Here is an 18,623-nt window from a genome sequence, read left to right on the forward strand (position 1 = left end):
CCTACAACTTGGATTTGCTTGCATGTTTCTGAACAGATGACCACAAGATTTACCATAACAGTTTGACTTCAGATCTGTATCTAAAATGTACAGGGAAACAAGTCTCTCGAATCCTCTGTTATTAGTTGTGTTGCCAGACAGCTACTATTAGGTCTGTTTGCAGAGCATCAGTCATCTCCTCTACAGTCTATGAATCTGCTTCAGTGATAATACTCATCTTCTGCTTACTTACAGATCAGAGACTCCCTTTTATAATAAATATATTCTTACAATTTCTAGCCAGATCTGAATAATTATTAAACAGAGGGATTTAAGAGAACTGTTGCAAATATAGAGGGGGGTTTATTTTTGCTTTTAACAGATGTGAAACCATGCTAAACTAATAAAATATTTCAGAGGACAGGGCTATATACATGTAAGATAATAGTTTTGTTGCCTTTTCTAACTCCTGCTTAAAGCTTGAAAACCTTAACATATTCAAATCCTTTTATTTTACTCTTTCTGTTAAAAAGACCTACTTACACCACGTGGGGGAGGAGCCAGAGAGATCTGCTCCCTTGAAAGCACCTACCTCTCCAATTAATGTATTAAACAGTTCTGCATTTGCTATTTGCCTGCATGCATGTCAAATGAAAGGAGATTTCAGATTTCTCCATAAACCACTTCAATAATAATAACAACAATAATAATGATGATGATAAGAACTAGAACAACCACCACCAACTAAGCTGCCCCTGGTCTTGTTAACTTTTTAGATGTCAGAAAACAATTCCATTAGATGCATTCTCACAGGCTGGTCAGAAACGCTGGGTGGTTTGTGCTCAGTGGCATTATTCCTGCAGACCTTTTGTAAAGGTGCTTTATCAGAGCACACCTTGACAGATTTTTTACAGGCATGATTTTGTTTTCCCTTCCTTCTTCTCTGAATAATTGGAGAAATTGATTAAAAATCTCTCCCTCTCTTGTGCATTAAGGGGGATTTTTTTTTTTACTTCTTTGCTCTATTCTTGGAAGGCAATTTAAAAAACAATCTCCAGAACTACTGGAGTTGGAATTATGCTGTTTTTAGGAGCGGCTGGCAGCCAATTGGCCAGTGTTAACAGCAAACTGTGGTCCTTGCAGGCTTAAAGTAGTTTGAGCAGACTCTAAACCACCCTGAATTTCAGGATGCTGTTCAATACCTAACCAGCGACCGTCTTTCACATCCCCAGCAAATTAAAAACCCCTGCGAAGCAGGGGAGGCTGAGAGATGCAGAACTGTCCTGTAAAGCTGCATCAGCCCACGGGTAACTGACACTACCTCTTCCTCCGAACGACTTCAGCCCCTCTTGCTTCTCCATCTTCCCACCTTCCCTGCCATCTGTTCCCGCTGCTCCCGCAGCCTCCCCGCTTTCCTCCCGCCAGGGCCTGTCTGAGCAGACGGGTACAAGCGCCTCTGATGAGGTAGGCCTTGGGCCCCTCCATCACTCCTCGCCATGAGGAAAGCACCAGCTGTCTGCCTTCATTTGCATTTTCTCTCCAAAATAATGAAATTAGCCAGGAGCATCCTGAGGTGATGCGAGACGCAGATTTCGGCTGGATGTGTCAGCGTGTGCTGGGAAGGGAGAGGGAAGGTCACGGAGGATGCTCACAGCATTGAAATGGAGGGCAAGACATCTCCTGCCTGCTGCAAGAGCCCCGCAAACCAGGGAGGTACCTGACACACAGCACACCTCCCCAGCCCGCACATTTGCCCCCATTCATGTGACAGATAGGACCACTCTGCATCAGTGAAAACACAGGGATAAAATACAAGTGTGGTTTAGCTTCTTGCCAGCCTTACCCAGATGTCAGCAGCTAGCTCAGAAGTGCGGCTGGGCAGTACTTTAATCTGTGTCATGGCAGTTTCTGACAAGCCTGCTCTAACCTCCCATCACGTAGTTTACACATTCCTTTTTAAATTACTCCAGACTTTACTCAGTCAGGAGTCACCACAGCTGTTGTACTGCAGTGCCCATCTCCACTTCGTATTTCCAATCACCTAAAGTAGAGAGGAAGATGTTTGCTGAAGTAGTTCCAAAAGCACTGCTAGCATAGATGCACAACAAGCTGAGATTCAAGTCTTCCGAGCTCTTGTTGCTCTGTAGATGATCACTGGTTCTGCGGGTTTCACTGTTATTCTTTGCACATACGTGATTTATATATTTTGTATATATTATAATCTACAAGTACTTATAAAGTTTGCAAGGAAATTGGCTTTTCACAGCAGTTTCTTTATCTTAATCATTCTCCAGTGATAGAGTATTTGGACAGCTTGAAGATACATGTAGAAGAATTACAACAGTATAAAAACACTGCGCTTAAATAAGGATTTAAAATACTTAGAAAAAAAGGCATTTAAATATATATTTAACTTGATTTGTGTGCATATTTGCTCAAATAAGTTTATGAATTTATATATGAAAGCAACTTATTTTGAGTGAATATTGTGAAATATTCTCAGAAAGCAGATTTTTTGTCTATAAAAAATAACACTCGCAACTGGACTCTATAACAGACATGAAAACTAAATTCACTCTGAGTTTACTATTAGATGCTCACATTTGACTCTTTATGAATACAAAGGTTTAGCTGTGCAGCAAGAACTAATCTCAGAGGGACTGCTTTCAGCAATTAATATTTTCAAGAACCTGGCAGATTACAGATAATTCAAATTACCTATTTTTCCAATGGAAATTATTTGCTCTGTCGCAACAAGCGGGCTATGTACATATGAACATGTGTCTGTGTATATTGGTATAAGGAAACAAAGTCCCAGCTGCCACAGCAGAGTTAGCCACTCATTACATCTTCAGGTCAGGTGGTTGGTGATGAATACAATAGCAGCCTGTGAGGCTCCATTTTCTTTTGCGCATGTGTTAAGACCCAGTGTTTCCCCCCAGTTTTTGGTCTTTTGTTTCATACACATAGCAAGAGTCCAGGTTCTCCATCCAAGACACTGGTTCACAGGTTATGGGGTCTTGTGCTGAGGGCCCTCAACACAAGATGGAGTATTCTACATGTGGTCTACTGGGTGCATTAGACAACATCATAATTGTTTTGACATACTTAATATCTTACTTTTACCCTGAAAACAATGGGAGTATGTATTAAAGCTAGAGTGGAAAGAAGACACACAAATACAGTGGATCAGATTAAGACTTTTCCTCATGTGTATTCCTGTATCTGCTAAATCAGGACATGGGTATCTTTTCTTACAGCAATGAAGAGAAGTAGATTCACATGTGAATGCTGACTGCCCACTTGTAGGACACATCTTTTAGAAGTTTCAGACTCTTGGGATTGTAATGTTAGATTTCAATAGCAGATATATATCTGGAGATGTAGTTCTACCTATGTCCCAGTTATTTCTGTACTTGCCTACAGTTCCATATCATATATAATTTCCAGCAGTGAAACACCTTTTTTCTACATCCAGCCATGGATATGCTTGATAAGTAAGAGGTGTAATACATGGTTAAAGATGTATTGAAAAAGTTCCAAGTTCCCAAACTTACCTATTTTTTGGCAAAATTTAAGCTTGATGAGTATGGGGAGCAAGGATGGCACAGATGCAGCAAAAGTACTTTGCCATCTGCAGTGGTTCTCAGATTTTTTCACCAGATAGAATGATCCATGGCAGGGGGTTGGAACTGGTCAATCTTAAGGTCCTTTCCAACCCTAACTATTCTACAATTCTATCATTCAAGGGGATGGTAAACAGACAAAGGGAAGTCTTTATTATAGCAATCTTTAATTGTCCAAATCCAAGTAATATTACATTCCTTTCACTCTTCCTTTCTAGCAAGCTGGTTCTCACCTCTTCTTTCTATCACAAGTTATTTTACCAAACATAGCATTGACTCAGACCTATTCAGTGCTTACTCACTGCTTACAATGATGCACCTTGCTTGACAGCTCTTCATGTCAGTCAAAAGTCTAGGTCAGGCACTTATCAATTGACCCTGTGTTAGAGGTAGACCCTCATTTCAGCACCTGTCAATAGCAGCTTTTGATGCATTTAGAGCAGAGGCTATATCAGTAGAGTTACTTGTAAGTGAGCAGGCATAGATTTCAAAGAAAGGGAAACGCATATAAAACTCTGAAAGCAGTTTGCTGCCTGGTTTATTGGTATTTAATAGCAAGATCTTTATTTCTTTGCCTAGAGGACAATTTTCATTGCACTAATATCGCTGGGAGATATGCTGATGTGCTGATGGCGAGAAATGCAGCGAGTCCTACCAAGGTACACAGCTAACACTCTCGATAATCTCACATCCCTTTTCTAAATACAAATGAACACGAATAAAATGCTAGTCTCTTGTATTGTGCTAATGTGGAAGGAGAACCTTTTGATTGTTAGCTGCAGCTACCACAAGCTCTCAACCTGGGATGGCATCTACACTTCTCCTTCTGAGTTGTTAATCACAAATCTGCCAATCCTGTCCCACGTACAAGACAAGGAAAGAAATGTGAACATGTAAAAATTCACAGAGGGGCCCAGGAAAATTTCCCTGACACACTCCTGCTGTGACACCACAGCAATTGAAGAAGGCCTGTCATTTGGTTGTCAACCTTTGACCTCAGCCAGACATATTTTGAAGTGATGTGAAAAGAATTGCTGCGCTGTACGGCTGGCTCCTTACAGCTTTGCATGTCTGTCCTTGATGTCAGTCAAAAGTAGTTAACTGGCACCCATGGAGTCTAGGTAAAAAAAAAAGCTCCTATAAAATATCAGTAATGACTTCTGTTAGCAAGACTAGCTCTTGTCAAGTAATGACTTTATGACATAAGGTATTGTTTATCTAGGCATCGTTCTCTTACTTGCATTTTAATGAACCTAATTAATAATAAGTTAGAAGTCCTCAGCTATTTCTTCACAGCTGGACCATATGCACTAATTACACTGAGTGTGCAAACTTAGACTAATCCCTTCATCAAAAGAAATATTTTAATTTAAAAAAACCCCAATGTACTTCCCCCCCCCCACCCCCACCTGATTACTTGAAATATGTAATCTTTTCATTCGGGCAAATTTGCACAGAATCAAAGTAAACCTGGCAGGGGGAGAACTTCATCATTTATAATTTTTCTAGTGATAGACTTCATTCTTAAAATAATTGAGTAAGATCATTCAAGAGCAGAGTGGTGTCAGGTTCATTTCTGATGTACGTTAGGTTCCATAAAGGTAAGGGATAATAATTTTTAAGTTGAAGGATAATCACCGGTCTCTATAAAAAGATTCTTCCTGAATAAGAAATGTAAATGATAACAATACTTAGGTGCAAATATGTTGAGGATGTTTCTATTTTCAAACTACAACAGAATTCATAACACCAGTCAGACAACTCCCTAAAACTGGTGAGGTACTATTAGATCCAGTCTAATAACAACATGGTCAATATTAGATCAAGTATTACTACCTGAAAATAAGGGTGATTTTGCCATAAATGTGTTTATGAAATAAAATCTTTTTATGATAGTTACTGGTTTTCTTTTTAAAAGGTAAGTCTCCTGACTGATTTATTGCATCTTGATTCTTTTTTTCAATAAGAAAAAGACATACAATAATTCTCCAATCCTTTGATGATAAACTGTACAACTGTTCACAGACTGCAATAGGGAACATTAGGAGCTAGAATAAAGAATTACAGTCACTTCCAGACTGATTCCATCACTGTATTAGATGATTAAATAACCCAATATCAAACCCGTAGTGGTATTAAAGATTCAATAATTAGGAAGTATTAAAATCATGTTGGCAGATATGAAAATGGCCAGTCATCAGATGCCCATAAGCATTCTAACATATCAGTTCAAACTTGCATCTTTCTACCTTCACAGTAGAAGGAGAAATCAAACTAGGCACATAAAACCTGAATTCCCCAAGCAGGATCACTATTGTCCAGCTATATTGTTTTTGAGCAATAAAATTGGGAAAGAATTGGACAATCAGGAAAGAATTGGACAATCTACTCAAGAGCTTTTCAAATTAGTCAATAAAGCATGTCAGAATCATACCCATATGTACTGAAAATAGTTGGATGCTCAAGTCTGTACGTGGAAGAAGATTCTGGGACAGTACATACTGGCACATGGTCATACAGCTTCCACTGCGGTCTCAGGACACTGCAGTGAAGAGATGAAACCAGGTGACTGTAGGTTGAGACCTCTTCCTTGTCACAAATTCTGACATTAATCTTTTGCTATGGTCTCTTCTACTGTATATAGATTCATTTTAACTATTTTAGAGAAATTCAGCAATTCCAGCCTACCTTTGGGAGCCTGTTTGGCCATCTAATAGTTTTTTTCAAGAAGAACTTTTTTCCTGATGTGCTCAGCCTACGTTTTGTATTTATTTTCATACCATTAGCTCCTGCTGCACTTTCCTGTGCCTTTCTCTAATTTTTCATTCCTTCTGGTTCATCCACTCTACGGTTCATTGCAAACCATTAGCTCATCCTCCTGTATGTTGTTTAGCCAATCTTTTACTATGTGTCTTCAGACCTTCCAAACTTTATTCCAACAAAGTGCTACTAACCTTCCAAGTATTGACTCTGGAAATATAATAATTCTTTCTTACTCTCTGTTAGTTTGCATGCAAATGTAATAATGATGCTTTATCTTTTCAGAAAAAAACAATCAATCAAATTAAGAATATCTTTTACAAAACTATAACAAGCATTTTTGTAACTTGAAACAGAGGGAAACTTTCCAGCAAACCAATTAAATGAGTTTGATGTTTCTATTCTATGTTGTTCTCCTGGAAATCCTATTGATTACTTGTCTAATTTGTAGTATTTCCCTAGGTCTTGCCAGACAAACAGGGTTAGTAAGCCAAACAACCTCACTTCAGTTGAACACTTATAGTCTAATCCTTAGATCCTCTCCCCATCCACATAAAGTCTCCGTCTGCTTTATACAGCAGCTTCCTCTATGAGCAGACCTCAGTGGTCCAAAGGGCAACATGCTGCTGGTATAGGCATATTTCAGGAAAGACAGTTCCCCTATTAGACACTGGCCTATGTTCACCTTTTGTCTTATGGACATGCACATTTTTTGGAGTAGCTACAGTACATCTAGACATGTCCTTGGTGTCAGGGTGAGCTCTGGAGCCAGTTTGTCAGCACTGCTGAACTTGATGAAATTAAGAAGTGAGCAGAGAGAAGGAAGCAGGAGGGACCTGAGCTGAAGCTCAGGTGAAGTTCCTCCCTAAAGACCAGCCACCAGCTATAGCAATTCAGGGCCTGACCCAAAGCTACTTTCACTTTTGCTGCTGTTGTGAGTGGTGGTGTCACTACCACTGCATGCTCGGGATCTCCAGTTGTGAACCAGGGCACAAACAGAAAAAGAGACTAACCATACCTGAGTTACTTTCTCTGTACTTCATTTACACTGAGGCTAAAGTTTGTTCTCTCAGGACCTTCCAAATATAGACACAAAACCCTGTTTCTGTTGGAAAGCTGAGAGTCTCTTCTCTCCAGAAGGTTATCGCTCAGATTTATAACCCTGATCTAGTGCCTGATCCTAACCTGGTTATAATTAAGTCTGGGCTCCAAAGCTGTGCGATTCTGAGGTGCTAATACCATGTTCAGTGAAGATGAGGGCATTGTTTTGCTTTCTTCAAGGGAAAGAAACAGTGCAATAATGAGTTTTTAAATACAATCCTAATTAGTGTTAGAAAGCCTGTTGTTCTTCTTTCCTTCCCAGAAGAAGGATCCAGCTAATCCAGGTACTAGTCTTGGGCTGTGCTGGGAACCTGACCTCACCTCTCAGTTCCACCATGCGAATCATTTTCAGGGGCAGCAAGATCTCTGTTAAGAGCTGTATTAAGGCCTTTCCATATGTTGCTACACTCTTTTTTGCCATTTATGGCCCTTTAAAATCACATGAAATTGGTTAACTGAAGGTTGTTAGCTATCCAGCAACCTTCTATGGTTAAATAAACCTGCTTTAGGCATAGTGGCAGGCTGGTTTTGGTTTGGTTTTTCAAGGGAGTTATTTGGTGTTGATCAGATCCTTTTAAACACTAGAGTGGCTCCAGTTGAGATGAATTAGTAAGCAGAGGGTAATGAGGCAGTCAAAAGCACAAACTGCATTTTACTACATGGTCCGTGTAATTTATCACACAAATGTCTCTGACATACATGGTACATGTCTATCCTACAAGTTTGACTGTCTTGTGCTTATCTACTCACTTAAGATGTTACCCAGCCTTCTCCCAGTACTGAAAAAAGGTTAACTTGCACTGGGAGTTTGCTCTACAAGCATGGCGTAATAGTGAAAATATTCAAAGCAGTAATTTTTTCTGCTGAGGATCACCACAAATCTGCTACTAAAACAGATGCTGAAAATAAGGCTCACCCTCAGATTAGATATGAACACACAAGAAAGAAAAACATAACCTTAAGAACCGAACACAGGTTAATTTAAACAGAAAATAGTCTGTGTATATCTATACAACCTAAATGCATTACTGCATAGAGGTATCTGTGCTAGCCAATACATTGAGATGCATTTTTTGTGGTCTGCAGATAACTGCATGGATATTAATGAGATCCAGTCATTTGTGCTAGAGGCAACATTTCTCCTAGATTATTGTATTTGTTCCATATTTTTATCTAGTGGTGCATCAGAATGGTTTAGTTTACTGGAGTTCCTTTAAAAATTACATTGTGGAAACAGTGCAGGCATCATGCTGTGTGCACCTGATAATGTTCTGCACCATCAGTAATTCCTACAGTGCTGTCTGTTACTAGAAAGAGCCTATTGATTAGAAAAAATAACATATATAACCTTTTTTTTTTTTTTTTCAGCTGAGACTATAGATCCTGTATAGTTCCTTCCACATATTAGAATCTTAACAGTAAAGAGTGAAAGTGACCATTTCTTGGTTACATTTTAAATAACAAAATCTGTACATGTTAAGACTAGAGTGTTAACATGAAGAAAAACAGGAGAACAAAGTTTATGTTTAAAGGTAGGCTTTTAGTGATGATGCAACTTAGAAAAGGATTCCTAACATCTTGCTATTTGTTAATACTGCCTAATTGTTGATTGCAAAAGATTTGTATGTGCAGCAAGGAGTAGGCCCAAGTTCTAGGATGAATATTTAACATTTTCATTGTCTAAAGTTTGACCAAAGAGATACCCCAGATGGATCAAAAGGAAATAGCTTGAAGAATGTACAAACTATTACAATTCTTTAAATACTGAAGAATTAGAGTAGCCAAACATAGGATGACTCCCAAAAACTCAATGGAAATAAATGAAATACATGGATTTTGGACTGGTGATAACAGATGTCCCCTTTTTGATCATTAACTGTAAGAAAAGGCAATGCGATCATATGTATTTATATACATATTATCTCACTGTGTGGCACCATGAATTGATCTGAAGCCAACCCCAGGCTAGCTGGATCCAGCACTTTCGGATGGGTATACTCTAGTATAGATTCACATGTCCATTCTGGCGAGCAAAGTTATACTCTGTCCATATCACCTTTGTTTATCATTGTACTGTTCATGTGTTAGATTTGTACCTTCGTAGGCATTTCTTCCAAAGGGCTGAAAGACACCAGTGCAAAACAGTAGTGACTCCAGAAGAAAATTTTCTTTAAAAATCGGGAAGCTAAAAGAGGTTTATAGGCATAAACTGAAAGCTTTTAATCTGCAACTATGCTTTTCACCCTCTTAGCACTAAGCTTTCTCTTCACATTAGGTTTTTGCATCAATCTTTCAGTGCACGACAGCAGAGAGTCATTCTAGATCTACCACTGCCATATCTGTGGCATAAAACTTCTCTTTAATGATCAGGGATACAGTTCTGTCCCAAGCTACCCAAAGTCAAGCTAACCAGCCTCTTGTCTACAGCACAAGAACTGCAACTGTTTGGAGTTTGAACGAGCAGAGTGGCTGAGACCAATCCACATGCACAGAAGCTGATTGATGAACATGATACATCCCTTACTTAAGCAGAAGATACTAATTAAAATGAACTTATTTGTTTGACTCTTGTAAGGATTGAGTCAAGGATCTTGATTTGTCTGCCTCTTGCAAGGTAGCCATATGTGCTGCACACTGGTGGTGGGAAAGGGTGGTATGCAACTGATGCTGGTGAACTACAAAAGAGGAACCTTGTTACGAGAGGCAGTTTGGGTGCTGTCACTATTCAGGGCAGTCTATAATTAATGCCCTGCTCCTGTGGTAAGTTGTCCTCTCCTCCCTCTGAGCATTAGTCCTTGCCATCGTTGCTATACCCACAACCGCATATATTTTTACTTCTTTAGCTGTGACTGTAGCATTTGGGGTGATAAAATCCCTTGAACCTGCACATCTGTTCCCTTCTCTGTGCACTATAAACATGTGTTTGTCTCAGCAAAACTTCAGAACAGTTGGGGTCCAGATGCCTCTTCCTGCGCCTCTCTACTGCACCTTAGTGCAGCATTCTCCGTGGGAGCTAGAGAAGGAGCACACTTCAGGAGGCATGATCAGGAGGAGGCTGCTGAAAGTCATTCTCTATGCCACTGGCCAGATGCAGTTGCTTTACCTAAGTATGCTGTCCACCTTTTGAAGATCCAAACTGGTTTTAGTAAGATGGTACAACCTTGTGGGGTTGCACTGTCAAGTAATCAACTAAGTAACAGCCCAGAGGTCAGGGTTTTGTGAAAACATGGTGATGTTTTCTTGATTACTGCCCATGATCAACAAGAATTCTTGCTGCGAGCCAGAGATACAAGCACAGAATTTAAAGGGAGAAGCGATGTGTGACACTTGTATCCTGAAGCTCCCCACTCCATATGTCTGAGAATTAAAACATTACTTCCAGATATGTGTTCCCTTAACAGGCTGAAGAAAACTGACTCTTTCACTTTATTTGCTTGAGGGACATGATAATGTCTTCATGTAAACAAGTACTCTTTTTCTGCAACTGTCTGCAGTAAAAACAGCAAACAAATCCCTTCTTTGGTATATTCAGTCAACTTCTATTAAAATCGAGCTGAAAACGTGTGGCTAGGTGAGAGTTCTGTAAGAAAGGAACATGAATTTAGCATAAATCAAAGTAAAAACTTAGAAAAGATGGAAAGCTCCTAGCAAGACACATAACAGGAATGTTGTCCATAACACAGTCCTCTTGTTCAGCTGAGCACAACTAAGGATGCAGCTACAATGGTCAGTTTCTGATGCCACCTTTGAGATAGATGTAGTCCTAATAAAGGAAACCAAGTGATCAGAAGTCTAAATGGGAAGAAAATGAAAGAAATGGGATTGATTGGTCTAAGACATTAATAGCCAGGAAACAGGATTGATCTTCCCATTTGTAAAAGGCACCTGGCAAAAATCCCCAAACTTTTCTCCATGTCCTTGTTCAACAGAACACAAAAAAGAAGCTTAAACTGGAGCAATGGCGATTCAGAGTTAAACATTAGGAAAAAAACTTTCAAACAACAAGGATAGTTAAACACAGGAATAGATTGCCTAGGGATGTTTTGGAATCGCTATGATTGGAGCTTTATAAGAACAGGTTAGACAAACATCTGTCAGGAATGATTTAGGTATAGTTGATCTTGCCTTGGGGTAGGGGGATGAACTAGACGACCTCTAAAGGTTCCTTTCGGCCCTCTTTCGTATGATTCTGTAAGAAAAAATACACAAAATGATTGCATGTAGAATTGAGTTTGGCACCTTTTAGTAAATCCCATTGTTTCTGCTTTCCTGTTGTTTGCTTTGCAGCTCAGCCATGCTGAAGACTCCAGGTTTCAGCAAGAACCTTAGAAAGCTGTTTGATGCCAAACAGTGCTCCGATTTTTTACACTGTTACGTTTAATTAGGGTTTCCAATTAATCTTCTCTGTGTATTACACCATATCCAGCCATCAATGTTAATAAAATCTTTGCTTAGTTTAAAGACTCTCTGAAAGTTTTCATTTGGAAAGTGAGACCATCTGGCCTCTCTATCTCACTAGGATTAGATTTTGGGTAAAAGCATTCTCCATCTGTTTCTGAGATTCATACACATATTACACAGGAATGCGGGTTGGGGTAAGGCTAAGGAGGGATTTCATTGCCAAGATAGCTGAAATAGAGTCAGATCTGTCTAGAGAAACCCTTTTGATATTCTTGATGCAAAAACTAAGCAAATTTCCATTTCAAACTGTTCTCAACACATCTTCGGAGAAAGGTTTATTGCTTCCCATTGTGAGAAGTGTGGTCTTCCACTGAGGATACACCTCAATCCTGAACATATTTAGCATAAAATATGGAAAAGGTAACCGCTGTTTTACACTCGGGTTCCCAAGAATGGTTCCTCAGCTTCCCCTGGCTGAGGAGTCCCCACAAAGGCATAATACTGGAAGGTATGGAACTGTGCTGCTGGCAGACAGCATGGCAGTGCAGACCATGCCCACATACTTAGGTGCAGTTTGTGAGCTAGAATGAGGAGTTTAGTCTGCTTGTTCATTCTTTCATTGATATCCCCTTAGCACCCCACATATGGTGTCTGGCACCTCCCTGACTTTATTAAACGAGCAAATCAAATGCCTTGGTTTGCTAAACAAAGTACAGTGTGTTTTGCAAATGGGGATTTTGGGAGTTGTGCTGCTTCCTCAGCTGCGGTTTTATTTATAGATAGATAGATAGATAGATAGAGAGACACACACACACACACACATATATATATACGTATGTATGTATGCAAGGTGACTTTTTAAGATGACCATAAATACAGAGGACTAGATTTCCCAGTCATCTTCTCTTACTCTGCATTTGGAGCAACACTGTGGTTGAAGCCCGTGATACTTACCTGGCAGGGGAGACACCATGATCAAGCAGGTGGTTCTCCCAGGGTGAGGCTCACCCTTTAACAAGTCCAGAGGAGGGCCACAAGGATGATCAGGGGACTGGAGCACCTCCAGTATGAAGACAGGCTGAGAAAGTTGGGGCTGTTCAGACTGAAGAAGAGAAGGCTGCGTGGAGACCTCATAGCAGCCTTCCAGTATCTGAAGGGGGCCTATAGGGATGCTGGGGAGGGACTCTTCATTAGGGACTGTAGTAACAGGACAAGGGGTAATGGGTTAAAACTTAAACAGGGGAAGTTTAGATTGGATATAAGGAGGAAATTCTTTCCTGTTAGGGTGGTGAGGCACTGGAATGCATTGCCCAGAGAAATTGTGAATGCTCCATTGCTGGTGGTGTTCAAGGCCAGGTTGGACAGAGCCTTGGGTGACATGGTTTAGTGTGAGGTGTCTCTGCCCATGGCAGGGGGATTGGAACTAGATGATCTTATGGTCCTTTCTAACCCCAACTATTCTATGATTCTATGATTTTCTGTTCTGTTCCAGCTATAGCACAAGCTTTCTCTTAGCCTCTGCCCTCATTCTATCCCTGAAAGGAGACATTAAGAAGGTATGGAGCAGTCACACCCAATCACTTAGTAGGCAACAGATGCCTGTTTAATCATTTTAGGCTAATTCCCATCTTTCTGTTCTGGTTTACGTGACATTAAAAAGATCCCATGAATTACTGTCCATATAAATTTTTTGCTCAGTTATAGAGTTATGTCTATCACTGGATGAAATTCAGGGTGAACAGAACATTTTCCATAGCATTTTGAACAGAACAATTTGTAAGGTTTTATTCCTATTGAATTTAAATCCTACTTCTGATTTGACCCTGAACTGCAAACTGTACATTGATATTTAACAGGAATATCACTTTTCCAGACCTTTTTTATTCAAATTAATTTGCCATAGTCAATAGACTGCATGCACAGAAGTGCCACGTCCTATTGGGTTCTCATCTTCCTTGAATGAAATCTACAAAACTAAAGATGTTCAAAGTTTTTTTGTACATTAAAACTGCTTCATTAAATATTACCATGGGTATGTGGATTTTTTTCATTCTTTTTAATGTGTCCTGGTTTTCTTCATGTATTTAAAAGCAAACAAACAAACAAAAAGCAGTAGGAAAGTTTCAAAAGAGATAAGCATGACAATTTGTCTCCTGGATGCAAGAGCCATTAGCTACGACTTAGCTTCTTTACTGTAGCCATTTAGAACCTCAAGTAGATAACAGTGACTTTCATTGATACTGGCAGATTTATGGAGCCATCATTAAAAAAAGAGCAAAGTGGCCTTGATCAATGTTTTCAATGGACGAGGTACATACTTGCTTTCCATCAATATCAGACATGCATCACTACTTTTCCTGCTTGTTCTTTTTTTTTTTTTTTTTGAGAAAAGATATAAATTGTGACCAAGGGAAGATTAGCTCTTTTCTTGAGGCTCCCTGCTATCAGTTTTGATGGAACAGAGAGAGATGCACACGAAAACTCCCTGCTCCACACTTTGCTCTTCCCTGCTCAGTTCCACTTCAGGTCTCTAAATGAAGATTTGGATTATTTGGGCACCAATAGTGTCATTTTCTATTTTGGAAAAAATCAACATGATAGTTTTCTTTGACACATTAAAGTACAGATTGTGCCTGTCTTAGAAAAAACTTCACTGAGTAACAAACACACACAAGCTTCATTATCAGAAGGGTCATCACTAGGATTAATAGATTATTTTCAGCTTCCAATTCCAGTTGAAAACATAGAAATAACTTTTCACTTTCTATAACATCATTTTTGGTGTATTTTCTAAAGTAAATTCTGTCAAAACTAAAAAAAAAATAAAAACATCCAACTTTACCACTTTCAGCAACCCATCAAAGCCTTTATGAGTGAGAACCATAAAACATATACCTCCTACCTCTGAAGTTCCAGGAGCACCTCAAAGAAAGTGGTAGCAAAAAGCTTCTGAATAGCTCAGCAAATCAAGGCAGCCAGCTAAGTCAAGCCCACAGATGAAACCCTGAGCAGGGTTAATCCCCATCCTTCTTCTGACTTACTCCTCTCCTCAACTGGTAATTTATTTCCCCCCTCAGCTTCACAGTCTCAATCCCAAAGAGGAAAACACACCTGCATCGTTTCTTGCTGAATTAAACCACTGCACTGCCTATTGCGCAAAGCTGCATCTGCTATCTGGCAGATAAATTTCTAATGCTTATTGAAATATGGGGCTCTATCTACACTGTTGCATGTATTTTAGAGTAAAAACTGACTTCCATCTATATTTTAGAGTACAAAATTACATGTACAGAAGTTGAGAAGAACTGAAGAGAGATGAAGAAACTTAGTGAATGATCCCTATAGTCCTATCCTGTCAGTGTGTTTCAAGCTACGCATTTTCACGCTGCTTTTTAGTTACTTGTAAGTGCTTTTAAACCCCAGGTATGTTCAGGTTTGGATTAGGACAAATACTTTAAAATCACTGTCATTGTCTACTCAGGACATGACCAGGAGAGCATTTATGTGAATTTTAAACCTGTCTTGTAAAGGAAATTTTACTGTTTATAAAAATTTGAATTCTTTTAACATAATTTTGACCTCTTTAATTTCTTTCTTTTGTTAGAGAAGGTGACTCAGCTGTTTCTAAGATTATTCACTTACAAGTTCTGCATAGAAAGTGCCAAGACTCCTGGTCCTTGCTTCTAACTTTTAGATAGTAATAAAAAACTTAATGTTTTAATAGATTAGCTAACTCTATGCAACAATCTGAGTAACAGATGTAACAGTTAAATTTGTTCTTGCTGTGAAGAGCCAGTTTATCAACATATATTGAGAAAACAGCATGGCCAGACTCCTTTTATCAGTGTAAAAACTGGGGCAAGCTACTAGTTTTCAAGCTCAGTGGAAGGTTAGTAGTGACTTGCTCACAGTGAATCATCATCTCTCATCTCTAAAGATGAGTCTATCTTTATGTACACTTAATGAGGATAAAATCTGAGTCTTTCAAATTTCATCTGTTTATATGAGCTTTTCATATCTGTAATAGAATCTGAGATTCCTCAGAAAGAAGAAATCTCAAGAATCATTTGCACAGATGTTATTTTTGTCCCAAATGGACATGAAACATCATTTAAAAATATAAATTATTAATTCAGGCAAGCTGCTGGACTTTGGGGAAAATATGTGAATAACACTATTACAGCAGTAAATATTTACAAGACTGAAACACAAGTTTCAATTTTCTTAATTGCTAAAATTGTCAGAACAATTCTTTTATCCATGTTAAGACAACCAGCTCTGGATAAACTACCCTTCCTTTTTTGACAGTTCTTTATCTGCTCCTAAAAAAAGCTATGGAACACCTTTTCCTAGCTTGAATGCCTTCAGGTAGAATGCCTTTTACAGTCTTCTGCATCGGATCACCTTTATGAGTTTGTCTGTATCAGTCAGATGTGTGAAGAGTGGAAGCAAAGACCAGTGAGAGGTGAGCATGTCCTATCAAAACCTGCTGATGTTTGGAACAAACATTGCTGAAGAAGAGCCAGACAAGAGGAAGAAAATGATAGGAGACAGCAACAGAGATACCTGAAAGTGCCAGGTTTTACACACTTCACAGCTGGGGATCCAGAAGATAATATCGTGGGAGAGATTTACAAACATTGTAATGCTTTGAAAACTCCAATAAACTGGTAGTCCTCACAGGTGCCTGTCCTCATTCATAGCTTCTTAAAACTTCCTGTGGAAGGGCTACGTTTGCATCATGGGACTCATTGCCTTGAGTATGTGTAAACCTGCCAGAAACCTTTCCAGCCAGTGGTGACCCTCTCCCAGTCCAGACGAGGTGACCCAACAGGATGCTCCTGAGCAACAAATCCAGATGCTATATCTCCCAAAGCTATGGATTCCTGAGCGCATGCATGTGGAAATGTTGCAGTACTGTGAAGTTCCCAGCTGGCCATAGACCTGTAATTTTTCTCTTTGTTATCATTAAAGAGTTGTAAGTGGGTTAAATATTAATGCAGCAGAAGCACCTTGTCCTTTTACCCATGATTACACTGGAGGAGGAACCCTGCAGTCTTCACTGTAAACATATAATACTAAAAGCGACACCTACACTTGGAAATCTTTCAAGCATCTTGAAGTCTGTTGTTACACTTGTTATAACAGAAGTGATTTCATCTCAATGTGTAGTAGTTGTGAAGAATTAAATAAGCAGATGGATATACTTTACAAGTCATGAAATACACCACCACTATTTTCACATTACTAGAATATGTTGGTGGTGAAATGGAAATAAATACTTCAGAGCAACGAGAGCAAATATTCTTATTTTTTAACAAGCGCCATATTTGTTTTTAATTGTAAATGGTCCAATCTCAGCATTTGATTGTCTATGTGTAAAGTATAGTCACCAAAACCCCTTCCTGATTCTTGGTGTTCAGCAACAGCAGTGAGATACATGACCATGAATAGAAATGAATGAGAGCTAAATCATGTGTTAATCATTTCCAGAACTAGGTCAAACATAAGCTCTCTCTTGATGCTTACAGACACAGCTGTCTGTCACGGTCATCCTCTTCAACTGTCATTAGACTACAAATGACTAACAAGCTGCAGGAACTGTTGTACCAAGCATCTCTGTGAAAACCTGACTCAGTCAGAACTGCCTTTGCAGGGGCAACAGTGAATTTCCACTTCACTCCTTACCACAGAGATGTGTCTTCAAGTCACCACGCTGTGGGCTGAGTGATTACCATTACTGACTTGCATAAAGCAGAGAGTGACTCCTGCCCTTGCCTAGAATAGTTCTTTCTTTTTCCTGTTTGAAGCCTGGATAAAATGTTCCAGATATTTGCAATATATGCCACTGGCTAGATTTTGTGGGTAAGATTGTTTCTATTATTCTTCCCATTCCTAAACTTCTTGTACTGTCTTTTCCTTTTGTAATTAATCTCTTTTTCCTTTAGATTTGTGCAGCAGTAGAAGCACAGAAGGGTCTCTGTTCTAAATAGGGCACTTGATCCTCCATGTGATACCATAACAGTGTTTATCAGCACAACAGATCCCCACAAAAATGTGATGGGCAGAGAGCTGGACTGGTTTTTAAATATACAAAATATAGTGCTCTTCTGTATCTAGTTTAATATTGGAACAATTATGTACTTCAGTGGAGTTGTAGCTGATTTTATTGATTGTAAATGACTTTGGAAACAGAGCTTAGCAACATGAATAGCTGAAGCAATCATCTGGACTAAGGAGGATTTAGGAATCTAAATTGTAGCACATGCAGTTTTCATTAAATGCATCTATATGTTCTGACTGAGATTAAGATATAAACTGCTCAGCCAGACCAAAATGTTTCTGTTTATGGCAATGTCATACATGTGCCCAGGGGGCTGTGAAGAATTTAGAAAGACCTTTCTGTTCCAAAGAAATGTTTAGATGTTGTTTAAAAGCCACACTGCCTGCTTCAGCATACTCCATTTGCCCTGCTGTCTAGAGCAAAAGATTGATGGCAAACCATCTGCAGATGGCAACTCTTTCTAGTGGAGGAGATACAGAAGCTTGAGAGGGAAAGAAATCTTAGAGACACAAAGTTCTTAGAGATTAAAGGTTTTTAATCCCAGATGATTTTTAACTAGTTCCTCTCAAGGTTTTTTTATGCCATTATTAGTATAATCCAGGGGTATCCTATGTTGTAGGGGAAATGGAACAAGTGGCAGGAAAAAAGTAAAGAGCAAGCACAGAAACAAAACCAAGAGGTTAAAGATTCCT

The 18,623-nt window shown here is 39.2% G+C and overlaps 1 protein-coding gene across 2 annotated transcripts in view; it reads right to left on the bottom strand.

Annotated features, from left to right (window-relative positions):
• SPATA17 (spermatogenesis associated 17) overlaps positions 1–18,623 on the bottom strand; it is a 132,415-nt gene that overhangs the window by 18,264 nt on the left and 95,528 nt on the right. The window contains exon 10 of one of the 2 annotated variants that reach the window (XM_065679867.1): positions 11,591–11,655. The exons of the other annotated variant lie outside the window; for it this stretch is intronic. Coding sequence (XP_065535939.1) covers positions 11,611–11,655 — 45 coding nt within the window. The 3' untranslated portion in view covers positions 11,591–11,610. Of the gene's footprint in view, positions 1–11,590; positions 11,656–18,623 lie in introns of those variants that run through there. 2 annotated transcript variants of the gene reach the window in all.

This window comes from Lathamus discolor, chromosome 5 (assembly GCF_037157495.1).
Source record: "Lathamus discolor isolate bLatDis1 chromosome 5, bLatDis1.hap1, whole genome shotgun sequence".
NCBI lineage: Eukaryota > Metazoa > Chordata > Aves > Psittaciformes > Psittacidae > Lathamus > Lathamus discolor.